Source organism: Magnolia sinica, chromosome 18 (genome assembly GCF_029962835.1).
Source record: "Magnolia sinica isolate HGM2019 chromosome 18, MsV1, whole genome shotgun sequence".
Taxonomy (NCBI): domain Eukaryota; kingdom Viridiplantae; phylum Streptophyta; class Magnoliopsida; order Magnoliales; family Magnoliaceae; genus Magnolia; species Magnolia sinica.
This window is the reverse complement of record NC_080590.1, coordinates 939,139-952,085: the sequence shown is the minus strand read 5'-3', so window position 1 is coordinate 952,085 and position 12,947 is coordinate 939,139. Positions and strand designations below refer to the sequence as shown.

Genomic DNA, 12,947 nt, shown 5'->3' with positions numbered 1-12,947 from the left:
TAACATCAGTCTTTTTTGAATGTCTCCGCACTCTGCACAGTTGCAGAGGAAAACGAAGCCGTCTCCTCTGAGAAATTATTCCAAAATCTAGGTCAAGAGAAATATCATTCTTCTATCAGTTTTCCCCAAATCCAAGTTTTCCAGATTTTTATTTTGATTTTCTTTTCCTGCGGTCACGATCTGAAGATATATACGAGGATTGAATGCCGTCATCAGCATCTCATTGAGTTTGAGAGCTCTTTCCTGTTTTAACGGAAGAGGAGCTGAATTTTCCGTTGCTTCGTCGGTGTTGCTGTAGCACGGATCATTGAAGTTGGAAATGGCAGCATCGATAGGGAGCCAACCTCCTCCGTCTCTGAAGAGACGGGATTCGTCGGTTACGAGAGAAGGCGATCAGCTCATCGTAACACCGTTGGGAGCCGGCAATGAAGTGGGTCGGTCGTGCGTTTACATGTCCTACAAAGGAAAAACTGTACTGGTATGCTGCCTGTATCGATTGTGCCTTTCTTCCAATTTTTGGTTTCGAATTGCAGGTCTTGAGTGATTTCAGCTTGCACTTCTTTGTTGCTTCTTCTTCTTTTTCTACTTCTTCAGCAATTGGGAATTTAAATATTTCTATGTGAAGTTTATACATGTGGAGCCCATGGTTGGGTGATACAATCCGTTGATGTAGTGGACCGTATCACGGATGGACCATACCCCAAATGAAATGACCTTTCCATTGTTAGCTTATTTATGGATGGATTACAAAATACATGCCAACAGTCCTTGTTCAGTGGATTAAAAGGCCGTAGATTCGATGGCTAGGATTTCCAGTTGGGGACGTTTTTAGGGCATTCGCCATCCATGATGGGCGGTGGCAAATCAATGGTTTGGATCACTGAACCATGGGCCCCATGACATGGACGTTCTGGATTTGTTGTTAAATAGAGAATTTTGCCTCTCTCTCTCTCTCTCTCTCTCTCTCTCTCTCTCTCTTTATTTACATGCATTAGATTTTGACACAGTTTGTGTTTTCTTGGTTTGTAGTTTGATTGTGGAATACATCCAGCTTACTCGGGAATGGCTGCTTTGCCATACTTTGACGAGATTGATCCATCCACCATTGACGTGCTTCTTGTTACACAGTAAGTATAGAATCTGTTCTGGTTATTTCTTCAATAGATATCTTGGTACGCATTGCTTACCACATTCTGAGTTAAATTGGGAAGACAATGTAGGAATTAGCTGAAAACTAAGAAAAAATAGTGAAATTGATTAGTTTGTTGTTTAAAGAGATGTTGAGGAACATTTTGAAGTGTCTGTTATCTACTTTGGTCCTAATGATTGACATGTTTCATGGGGTTCAAATTGCCTGCTAATTCAGTTAATTGTCCAGCAATCACTTGTCGTGAACTTCCGATTGGTTTGAGACTGCCCAAATTAGTTGTGTTGTACGGTGTAGACTGTTAAGGTTAGCTTGTTTATCATTAGGGGTGTGTTTGGATGCAGTTCTTAATTTGATAATAAAGTGGAAACAGTCAAGTTGTAATCTACTTAACGTTCAAGTTCATGATTTGAGCTCCAAAATGCAAATATGTTACTTTGAAGTTGACTAAATAGAGACATAGCTGCAACTTTATAACTACTTTTTCATGGTGAATACTAGTGTAATGCCCTGAAATTTGGGGGTCGTGCAGACACTCGACTCCTAAGTTCCCGGGTGTCACTTATATCCAAAATTTAATGTTTTGCATTCAATTCAGTTTAATGAGCAGTGAGGAATTGATTGGAACATAAATCACAATTACAACTAGTCTACTGAAATGAAAGCGACTAAAGTATACGAGTCAACAAAATATATCAACGGGTCGCACAAGGCGTCGCCCGGCAAAATACAAAAAAAAAATGATATGTTCAAAGGAAAATTAGCCAAGTCCACTACTCAGCAATCTATAATCGGTCCGCTCAAACTATGGTGACCCGCTCATCAGCTGGAAGTAAGATAGCTCGTCCTCCTCGTTTAGGCTCGCATCGCTCGGCTCGTCAAGCTTAGCGTCACCTGCATCTACTGAAGAGTCTGGTTGGTGTTTTAAAACACCGTCCCAGAGTGAGAGTGAGTGATTAATTCAGTGGGTGTTATTAGTCTTAAGTTACAATAAGTGTTAATTCTATGATGAATTTAATGAAAAGCATACATTCACAATTCCCCAACTAATGTTGTTAATACATATGCATGAATTATGATATGATGCATGACCTCGCAACAACACTCCCTTGAGCGACTTCGTCTAACGATCGCGCATGACCAACGCTCCCTCATTGCGACCTCAACTGCCGAGCCACCAACCTATCTAGTGCGATGCGATCGTGATCATGTTAGCCAAGTCTTTAATTAATTTCGTTCATCCAACAGATTGGGAAAACAGGTATACCCTACGGTATTAATACTCTCAACCAGTTGCGAGGCCAGGGCCCCTCAACGTGCGGGGCCAAGACCCCGCGATCCTTGATCCCATCGGGTTCCCCATCCCCGATTTCAAGCACATGGGGAGTGATGGGAAGTGGGATCGCTCGCGGTCACTACGGAGAGGCTCATCACCCCAGCGTAGGCCGACAGCTCGGAGACAGTGTCCCATTCCACCATGCCCGACTCTCGAGACAATGGATCGATTTCTATCAGTTGTCAGTGGGTTTCAGTGGACGAGAGGTGTCCCAGGTTCCATACAGGCATAAATAGGCATGGTTAACAAACATGATTAGTCAGTAAGGAGACTAGACCGTCCAAGTTCAGGCGAGTACGTAACGGACGACATCGGGTGCAAGCAACCCACGTAGTTGAACTACTGTCGCCCATTCGCATCCGCCCAAACCCGTTAGTCTAGTCACAAGCACCTTCACCAATCTCAGTTCCCTGACCAACCCAAAAATGGATTTCTATTCAATAGCACTTCAACAATTTAGTGTTCATTTCTAGTACAGGTGAAATCATGCATACCATACATCGGGCATAAAAATTCAGATTTTTAACATAAACGCAACTACTCTCAATAACATGAATTTAAACGGTGTGGTGCTGGGTTTTCGAAGAGACCAAGAACAATACATGCCTCGTAGTACAATAACACAACAAAGAACAATGCAATCATGCATACTACAGGGAAAATCATGTAAGAATTATGTGTGGGATGAACATGCAACACCAATTTCAAGCCCAAACATGTTGTAGAACAAACAAACAACAATTAATCATTTCATGTAAATAGGGTGGACCTATCATATAGGTTCTTTGCTAGGTTTCCTCTAGATTACTCATGCACATCACCTTAACATTCATAATCATTAAATTTATCCTAAAATTGGTACTTGGCCACCTAACGATAATAGTTCGCACCTATGGAACGTTGAGAGCTTGAGAGAATGACCTAGGAGTGCCGAATTCGCGGGTCGATTTGTCAAGGTCCTGAGTCAAAGGTATTTGCATGTTAGGATGACATGCAAGACTTAGCTCAACGCAAAGAAATTCTAGTGAAGATGTGTGGTTACCTCCCCAATCGATTGAAAGTCGCGCTTGTAGTCGTGGATATGGGGAAGAGGAAAGGGATTCTCCAAGCATCCAAGTTTTCCTTTGGCCCCACCACCCACTACACCCTCTTTCTCTCACTTCTTCCTCTCTTCTTTCTCTCTTCTTTCTCTTCTCTCTCTTGTTGTTGGAAAATGGTGAGAGTGGGTGCTAAAGGATCTTATATCCTGGATTTTTGGGCTAAATGGCCTTTAAGTTCTGTTGTTTTCCTCCAACGGCCCTGTGGGACCGCTCTTTGGCTGTTGGGGCTGCTCTGACACCCCTCTGACCACCAAATTTGTAGAGTAGGTGGCCCATGGTCCGATGAAGGGCTGCGCAAAATTTGAAGGCAAACAGACACGGGGTTTTATCGTACGGGCCCGATCTTTAAATGAGCCTGTGGGGTCCATTTCTGACTGTTGGGGCTGCCTTGATGCTCCCCTGGCCATGAAATTTATAGGATAGGTGCCCCATGGTCTGATGGAGGGCTGTGTAAAATTTAAAGGCAAACGGACGCGGGTTTCATCATACGGGTCTGATTTGCAATCAACGATCACCGTTCCACGATCGGGGTTCAGATTTTGTGGACGAGCGTAGAGAAATGTTTTTGGTCTTCATCGTAAATTTAGAAGAAATCCGACGGCTAAAATGCTTAATATCTCAGTTTCATTTAAAAGGGCCAGTGATTTGAAATTCTAGCCTTTGGGTCAAGGCTGGGGTGAGTTGCGCTTGGCAAGTGCCGTCTGGACGGCGCGGATAATAAATTTCTAAGCGTCTACTATGTTCGTGGTCCGTGACGGACCGCAAGCCCAGTGAGGTCCACGGTCTCCCCAATTTTTAGACTTTTCTGACCTTCCTTGGTCGTTGCACGGCCCGCGCAGGCTGTTGCCAAGTACAATCAGACTATCTGGCTTAACGGCCTGCACTTGGTACGCACATAACCAGACTCGACTGCCTTAATGGGATAACCTGAGTTAATTTGTTAGTGGTACTCCTCACACTAGCGGTTTAATCGAGCGGTCCTGCGGCAAATCCCACGTGGATGCCTCAGGACACTGTTCTGATTGGGCCGGGTGTTACAACTGGAAACATTGATTTTATTTATTTATTTTTAAAAATCTTTTCAAAAGAATGTTTGCAATTTAATTCCCTTGTGCATTCAAACAAAACCTAAAGCAGTGTCGATCAGCTTTTTTTTTTTTTTTTTTTAATAAAGAAAGATGATGGCAATTTATTTTTGTTGTGGCGATTCCTTTTTTTTTTTAAAAGATAATTTTCTAGTGGATGAGTCATCCAAGTCATTCCGGTTTCATCCCAGATTGAAGCAAATCACCATGCTGATGCAGACCGAGAGCGACCAATAGGGGACCAATTTGGACAAGTCCTGTTTTATGAAACGAGTCACCAGGCTAATAAAGATTGAAACCAACCAATAGGGAACTGATACAAACAATATGGGGCAAATTATTCCAGCCCCCAGGCGAGTCACACTCCAAAACCAGTATTTAATCCAAAATACCATGCCATCATTGCATTTGCAATTGATGCCCCTTTCTTGTGGGGAACCCATTACCTTGTAATTCATGTACTTAGCAATGAAGAAATTGTTTATTGAATAAATGAAAATATAGTTCTCTTGTTAAAGTTTTCTTCCCATCACAGCATTCCTTTCTGCGACTTTATTCATTATTTCAGCTTTGCATTCATAAATCGTGAATTTGTTTTAAGAAGATGCCATTTATTTGCAGCTTTCACCTTGACCATGCTGCATCACTGCCATATTTTCTCGAGAAGGTATGTAGCATTATGGATAAATATTTGCATGGTCTTCCTGTGCTGATATACTGAGTGAAGTGTGTTCATATTTTTACAGACCACTTTCAAGGGACAGGTTTTCATGACTCATGCTACAAAGGCCATATACAAGCTGCTTTTGTCAGATTATGTGAAAGTGAGCAAAGTTTCGGTTGAGGACATGCTGTATGATGAACAAGACATTCTTCGGTCCATGGACAAAATTGAGGTTTGTTCATCTGTTTCTTGTGCTGTTTTGTAAGGATGCTTTTTATTGCATAGCCTCAGGTTATGTGCTCTTTTTGCCCATATTCTCCTCTGTCATATGCTGGAAAAGGCTACTGATCACCATCATCAACATCATCATCTTCGTCGTCATTGTCGCCATCTAAGCCTTATCCCAACTAATTGGATTAGCTACATGAATCATATTCTGCCATTCCACTCTTATCTTGAAATGCGAGATTGTCAAGATTTATGATAAAAGTGGTGGCTGGAGGCTCGCACTGGCTGCTAACCTGAATGCAACCCTCCATCCAGGCTGAGACCAGAAATGGAAAAGGCTACTGATATACAAAACAAATAAATAAGAACCATGGTGGAAAAGAAGATTTGGTCAGGAAAGTGCCCTTTGACATATATTAATGGGACTACCCTGAAACTTTGGGTAATGATAGAACTGCCCTTGGAAGTAACAAAAAGTTTGCTCATCCAACTCAGCCCCACAGTTGAAGACATCAGAACCTAATTGGTGTTGTGTTCTTCTTTTTCCCCTTATCAATTTCTTAACTTAGGGTGCATTTGGATTGAAAACATTCTTTTGGTTTTTTGAATGGTTGATTGAAAATTTATTTCATTGCAACTTTCCAACTTCTAGACTAAATAAATAATTTTGTGCTTTTTATTTTGACAATTTTCTGATTACCAAAATCAAAATTGGATTTTCTTCTTCTTCTTCTTCTTCTTTTGTTTTTGTCTTTTGCATGTTCATCTACCAATGCAATGTTTGCAATTTCGTAGTTACATTTGAAGTAATAATTGTAAACCACATTGCACTGTGCATTAGGATTGGCATTGGGTCGGATGGACTGCCTGCCAACCAACTTAACTTTCTTAAAAAAAGCCATGGTTGGGCTGAGTTTATTGGGTTTCCAGTTGGGCTTAGGCCGGAAAACATACCCCATTTAATAAATGGGTAGGGCTCAGGCAGTGTTCGAGTTATCTCCGATATTATCTTTATCTCCAGCTTAGCGATACCAATAACACTGGTAGCGATACCAATAACGCTGGTACTTGGTAGTATCAGAAATTCCAGGTATTAGCAATGTATTGCTAAGTATCGCCAACGTATCAATATCGTTAATGTAATCACCAATATTTTTAACTATGTAAATTTAAGGTGTCGCTTGTATTGCCAATGTATCGCCAATATTTTTGACTATGTAAATTCTAGGTAATGCTTGTAACATAAGTACATCAACGATATTTCAATAGTAAAAATTTATTTCAATTTTTTTTTTTTCATGAGTACATGGTTGTATGTAGTGTTCAATTTGTTATTGATAATATTGATAAAATCTCGATATTATCAATATTGCAACATGCGTGATATTGAGACCACAATCTTTCGTTTCCTTTCCAATTGTTGATGGTTTCTTGGTGAAATATCATGTGTTGTTGATATTTTGCAATATCGATGGATGTTTGGATGGAAGGTTGGATGGTTAACTAGGACGGATGGGATGGTTGGACTGATTTCTTACAACAACACATGCTTTTAAGGCCCCATTAAATGGAAACTTGTTATGTATGTATTCTTTTTGCAATTTTTTTAATTTCTAAATATGCAAATATGTCCATTTTAACGTCTCCTCAAGTTTCGCTGAAAATTCCACCGTTTTCCTACGTTTCCCCACATTCCGGTTATCAGTGATATAGATATTGTTTCCGTATCCCTGGCAAGCGAAACTTGTAGCGATACCGATACTTTGAACACTGGGCTCAGGTTGACCTAGGTAACACTAGACCTGCCCATATATCATTTTAGTTGTTGATAAGTTATGTATAAATAAATGTGTGCATTAATCGTGTGCTTGGAGATATGTGGTGTCTTGCAGGTGGTCTCAGGTTCGAGCCCTCCTGATATTCTTTTTTTAACAAGTGGGTCAGGTCAGGCTAGGCGTAGGCTTGTAACAATCTGGTCATTTTTTGGGCTTGGGCTGAACCTGACCTGATCCGTACCCAACCCATTGCCACCACTATAATGCATAGGATTATCCCCATTGGCACAACCTATCATGCATTGGCCATAAATTGAAAAAGGTACCTGTCAAATTATCCTAACTGTTAAATTTGAGAATGCCAATTGCCAAGCAAACGACTTCATGTAGAATGTCAATTAATGTTTAGGATCATCAACTTAGCAATACTGTCAGAATATTGTGAAGTCTTTTTGTCATTTAAACATGAACCATCTGTGAACATTCTTTAACCACCTACCTAAGAGTTGTTAACAAGTCCTTTGTTTGACTGGCAAGGATCACTTAGATGTTTTTCCTTGTGGTATCATACACTGCTTGGGCCAAAAGGTTGCAATATGTCATGTCATTTTTGTAAGTTTGTACAAATGTGGGCAAGTGGACCATTTTTGTATTTCTCCTCAACCATCTATGTGGAGGCCTTTGATCGAAGCATTGGCATCTTCAAACCTGGGTGATGGTGTGAGAACTCTCCCACACGATCGTTTTTTATCACTGGACCATAGACTAACATGTACGGAATTTTGTGCATTAGTAAGCTGTACATTAGCTGTGAGTAGGAAGAGTGATTCATGCAGTGTTGCATGATGGTCTGCCCAAAAGTTTGTAAACTATGCTTTGGTTTTCAATTTTACCAAATGGGGTTTGTTGCTCTCTGATCCAAACTGTTGATATTAGTAGGAGACCACTATTAAAAATCCTCCAGTTCAGAAAATCATAATCCTTCAATTTGTTGGCAACAGGTAGATGAGAGAGAGAAAATGCAACAAGTAGCACACATTGAACCAAAAAGTGCCAATTATTACGAGGCTATGATTTTCCAATCCACAGGATTTGTGGTGCATTGGCTATCATGATCATGGCCATCATATTAATGGTTTGGACAGCTATACCAGGCTCCCACTTGTACAAACAAACTGTCAAATTCTTGAGTGAGCATTTAATGGGTGTCATGGTGGGTCTTGTTGCTGAGAGGAATAGGAGGAGATAACCTCAAGTGGTGATAGAGATGGCATTTTGGTCTAATCATTATGGAATAGAGGAATAGGAGATGTATTTTTAAGAGGGGAAGGGACCTCCTTACCTGAGGTTAATATTTGCATTTTTTTAATTTTTTTTTTTTCATTTTTGTGAAAGTGCATTGCTTCAGGATTTGACCAAAATCAAAATATGCCAGTGCCGCTCTCCTATATCTAGACGTTGCTGTTTTCAAGCCAAAATATTCTTGCCATTGTTGAAACTAATGGGAAGCTATGCTTTTGTCATTGTTGAAAGTTATGGGAATCCAACCTTAAACATTTATGAAGTACATCAGTTTGAATCTCTCATCCATCAAAACTGTATGTGATTAGCCTGATTTTCAAAATATAGATTATTTAATGGATTATTGAGCATGAAGACTGCTGTGACTTCTCAAAGAAGAAGAAGAAGAAAGGACTTCTTTTGCTCTTACCACCCATCCATATGCAGCCAGCCCATTAAATGCTAGCTGCTAGTTTCCACTCAAGCGAGCCTTTTTATCTCCTCCAGGTAGTTAACCCAAATGGGGATCTTTGTTGATCAAACAGAAAAATGAAATAGAGATCTGGTGTCGGCCTATATTGCTATTAACCATGTTCTCTTCTCCTAAAATTTGAAGTTGGACAGAGTCCTGATCTTGAACGCCTGATCTCTTCTTTCTTTATTTCTTTCTTTCTTGTCTTGCAAGGTAATTTTTGTCCTTTGAATGCATCACTTATCATCTTTAGATATTTAAGTGCAAGACCATACTCTTCCCTATGCAGGTCATCGATTTCCACCAGACTCTAGAAGTAAATGGCATCCGGTTCTGGTGCTACACTGCTGGCCATGTCCTTGGGGCTGCCATGTTCATGGTTGACATCGCTGGGGTCCGGGTGCTTTACACAGGAGATTACTCCCGTGAAGAAGATCGCCACCTCCGTGCTGCTGAGATCCCACAGTTTTCCCCTGACATCTGCATCATTGAATCCACCTATGGTGTCCAGCTCCACCAGCCCAGGCTTGTACGAGAGAAACGCTTTACCGATGTTATCCACTCAACTATTTCTCAGGGCGGCCGCGTCCTCATTCCGGCATATGCACTTGGCCGTGCACAAGAGCTCCTCCTCATTCTGGATGAGTACTGGTCAAACCACCCTGAACTCCACAACATTCCCATTTACTATGCTTCCCCTCTTGCCAAGAGGTGCATGGCAGTCTACCAAACCTACATCAATGCAATGAACGAGAGGATTGGGAACCAGTTTGCAAATTCAAACCCGTTCGACTTCAAGCACATATCACCATTGAAGAGCATAGAGAACTTTGATGATGTCGGCCCATCTGTGGTGATGGCAAGTCCTGGTGGTCTGCAGAGTGGTCTGTCGAGGCAGCTGTTCGACAAGTGGTGCTCGGACAAGAAGAATGCATGCGTGATTCCTGGGTATGTTGTGGAAGGGACATTGGCCAAGACTATTATTAATGAACCCAAGGATGTCACACTCATGAATGGCCTCACTGCCCCTCTCAACATGCAGGTCCATTACATTTCATTCTCGGCCCATGCCGATTTTGCGCAGACAAGTACGTTTTTGAAAGAGCTCATGCCCCCCAACATAATCCTGGTTCATGGAGAAGCCAATGAGATGGGAAGGCTTAAACAGAAGCTCATCACCCAATTCATTGACAAAAACATTAAGATCATATCTCCTAAAAACTGCCAGTCTGTCGAGATGTACTTCAATTCAGAGAAAATGGCCAAGACAATTGGGCGGTTGGCTGAAAAGACCCCGGAAGTGGGAGAGACTGTCAGTGGCTTGCTTGTAAAGAAGGGATTCACATACCAAATAATGGCCCCTGATGACCTCCACATCTTCTCACAGCTATCCACTGCAAACATCACTCAGAGGATTGCTGTCCCTTATTCTGGTGCCTTTGGAGTGATAAAGCACCGGCTCAAGCAGATATATGAGAGTGTTGAATCCCCAATTGATGAATCTGAGGTCCCAACCTTTCATGTGCATGAACGGGTGACAGTGAAGCAGGAGTCAGAAAAGCATGTTTCGTTGCAGTGGACTTCAGACCCCATTAGTGACATGGTCTCAGACTCAATTGTCACTCTGGTTTTGAATATCAACCGGGAAGTTCCGAAGGTGACGGTGACGGAGACCAAGACAGAGGAGGAGATGGGAAAGACAGCGGAGAAAGTAATATTTGCGCTCTTGGTTTCATTGTTTGGCGATGTCAAGATGGGAGAGGAAGGGAAACTGGTTGTGACAGTTGATGGGAATGTGGCTCGTGTTGATGGCAAGAATGGAGATGTTGAGTGCGAGAATGAGAATTTAAAGGAAAGAGTAAGGACAGCATTTCGTCGGATCCAGAGTGCCGTGAAGCCAATCCCACTTTCAGCATCTTGAAATGGCTTAATCATTGTTAGGAGCATCAAACTGTTTTCTCATCCCTATGAGAATTAGCGAGGTTATATGTGGCATTTTTTATGGCCTTTCACAGGTTAGGGTGTCTGATAAATCAATCATGTAAGTAGGCAGTAGCAGAATGATTTGTATGATCCTCTACCCAAGGATATATGCACAGCATCCTCGGATTTTCAGTTTGTAGTTTGTACGAGCAGGTCCATGGTCCAGTCCAGTGGTCCAGAATGTTGATCTGATGGTCCAGCCTTTGGACTTTTCCAGTTGAACGAACTGTTTCTGTATTTCTTTTCTCATCCATCTATTTGAAGGATGACAAATTCAAAGACTAGAAATGTAGGATTTTCCTGCGGAGGACATTCTTAGGGAATGATCAATCGACAGTGGTGCTGATTGTATCAATGGTATCAATCACTGAACCATGGGTCCACTCTTACAAACTAAAAATTGGCTAGTATTGAGTATCATATAAATCCTGGTCCTGGGGTAGCTTATGCATAGTTCATTATCTGCATTTCAGCAATCAAATGGTTGCAATAGGGAACTATCCTAAGCACACAGGTTGAAGCAAGGGCACAAATCTCATTCTCGGTAAGGAATTCTCAGGATATTTTCAAATTCAGGTATTTTTCTTAGCATATGTTTGGGAAATCACACAGAAAAGAGACTGAAAAAAAAAAAAAAGGTGGTTGGTAAATAGTAGGAGAGCAGATATTTTGGATATTTGAGATTATTGTCATTATCCTGTTGGGAGAATATTGGGATTTGTTTTTAGGGTTTGGAGATATTTTCAGAGATCAGCTATATATTTTCAGAATATGGGAGATATTTGTACTATGGATTGAAGAGACTCATAAAAACCATGCAAGATCATTTCTAGGATATATTGAAAAAATTAATCCATCTAGCTTGAACTTTTCATATATATGCACATCTCCGGGTGGGTGATATAAAATCAGAAAGAACATGGAACCAGAGCGTAGCCCTATGTAATTGCACTTCTATTGCCTAGCCCAGTAGCCCCCTCATTATTGCGGTGCTAATGTGTTGCTGGTGTATGAGATGCAGGCCGTTCACTAGGCCATACCTTTATCTGCTCCCCAGCTTGAAAACTAGGCTGGCTCGCTAATTCTGGTGGGTCACACCGTGAACATTGAAGAGGATTGTTAATCTGTTTTTTAACTGCTATCTATTATCCAAAAGATGGAGAGATTGATGAGTTTGTTTCCAACAGAATAGAACGAGTGGATGAAGTGGAGGGAGGGCTGTTTTGGGTCAAAACTGATGGGTAATCTGTTGGAGAAAAACGATCCATCTAGGTTGAAAGTCACAGCACAAGGAGAGAACAACAAGAACCGAAATAGCAACCATAGGATGTCTTGGTGTTCTAAATGGCCCAATTCAGAACTTTATTTATTTTATTTATTTGGGGGGGTTGTGTTGAGCAAAAGTCAGAATAACTGTATCCTGCAAATGCCAGTGACTGTAATTTGAACTCCCCGGTATCCAAGTTCTCCATCAGGTGGTCTGACCTTGTAGATGTTCTCACTCAAAAATCAAGTTGGCCCACTCATTAAGTGGGCTACAATGTTTGGAAGAGGTGGACGGGTAAGAAAGAAGTGGGCAATCTTTCCAGCAGTACATTTATCTTGTAAACTGAGTGCTCTTGACTAGTGGACAAAGCTTATATCGGGTGTGGGCTTAACAAAGCTCTTGTCATTTTATTCAATAACTTAATTTAAATAATAGTTACATTTGATACATTCTGATATCTGGGTTCCCAATGCTTTTAAATGTCATCCCACGTGGCAATATTTTCACACGGGGAAGTAAACCATTTGATCTGGACCGTAAATTCATACCATATTACTATGGGGCGGCATCCACAATGCAGAACTCACATTGATTGGCTATCCCACATCA

The 12,947-nt window shown here is 41.3% G+C and overlaps 1 protein-coding gene across 1 annotated transcript; it reads left to right on the top strand.

The window, feature by feature from the left end:
* Window positions 1–7: 7 nt before the first annotated feature.
* Window positions 8–11,083, top strand: LOC131233927 (cleavage and polyadenylation specificity factor subunit 3-I-like). Its single transcript, XM_058230791.1, has 5 exons — window positions 8–478; window positions 1,030–1,127; window positions 5,290–5,335; window positions 5,415–5,564; window positions 9,378–11,083. Exons 1-5 carry the CDS (start codon window positions 320–322, stop codon window positions 11,007–11,009), a joined length of 2,085 nt encoding a protein of 694 aa, XP_058086774.1. The 5' UTR covers window positions 8–319; the 3' UTR covers window positions 11,010–11,083.
* Window positions 11,084–12,947: the final 1,864 nt, after the last annotated feature.

Bases quoted from the DNA above. Each gene is read 5' to 3' on its own strand.
- LOC131233927 (XM_058230791.1), top strand. From the start codon at position 320: ATGGCAGCATCGATAGGGAGCCAACCTCCTCCGTCTCTGAAGAGACGG. The intron at 479-1,029 runs GTATGCTGCCTG...CTTGGTTTGTAG, and splicing joins ACAAAGGAAAAACTGTACTG to TTTGATTGTGGAATACATCC. The intron at 5,565-9,377 runs GTTTGTTCATCT...TTCCCTATGCAG, and splicing joins GGTCCATGGACAAAATTGAG to GTCATCGATTTCCACCAGAC.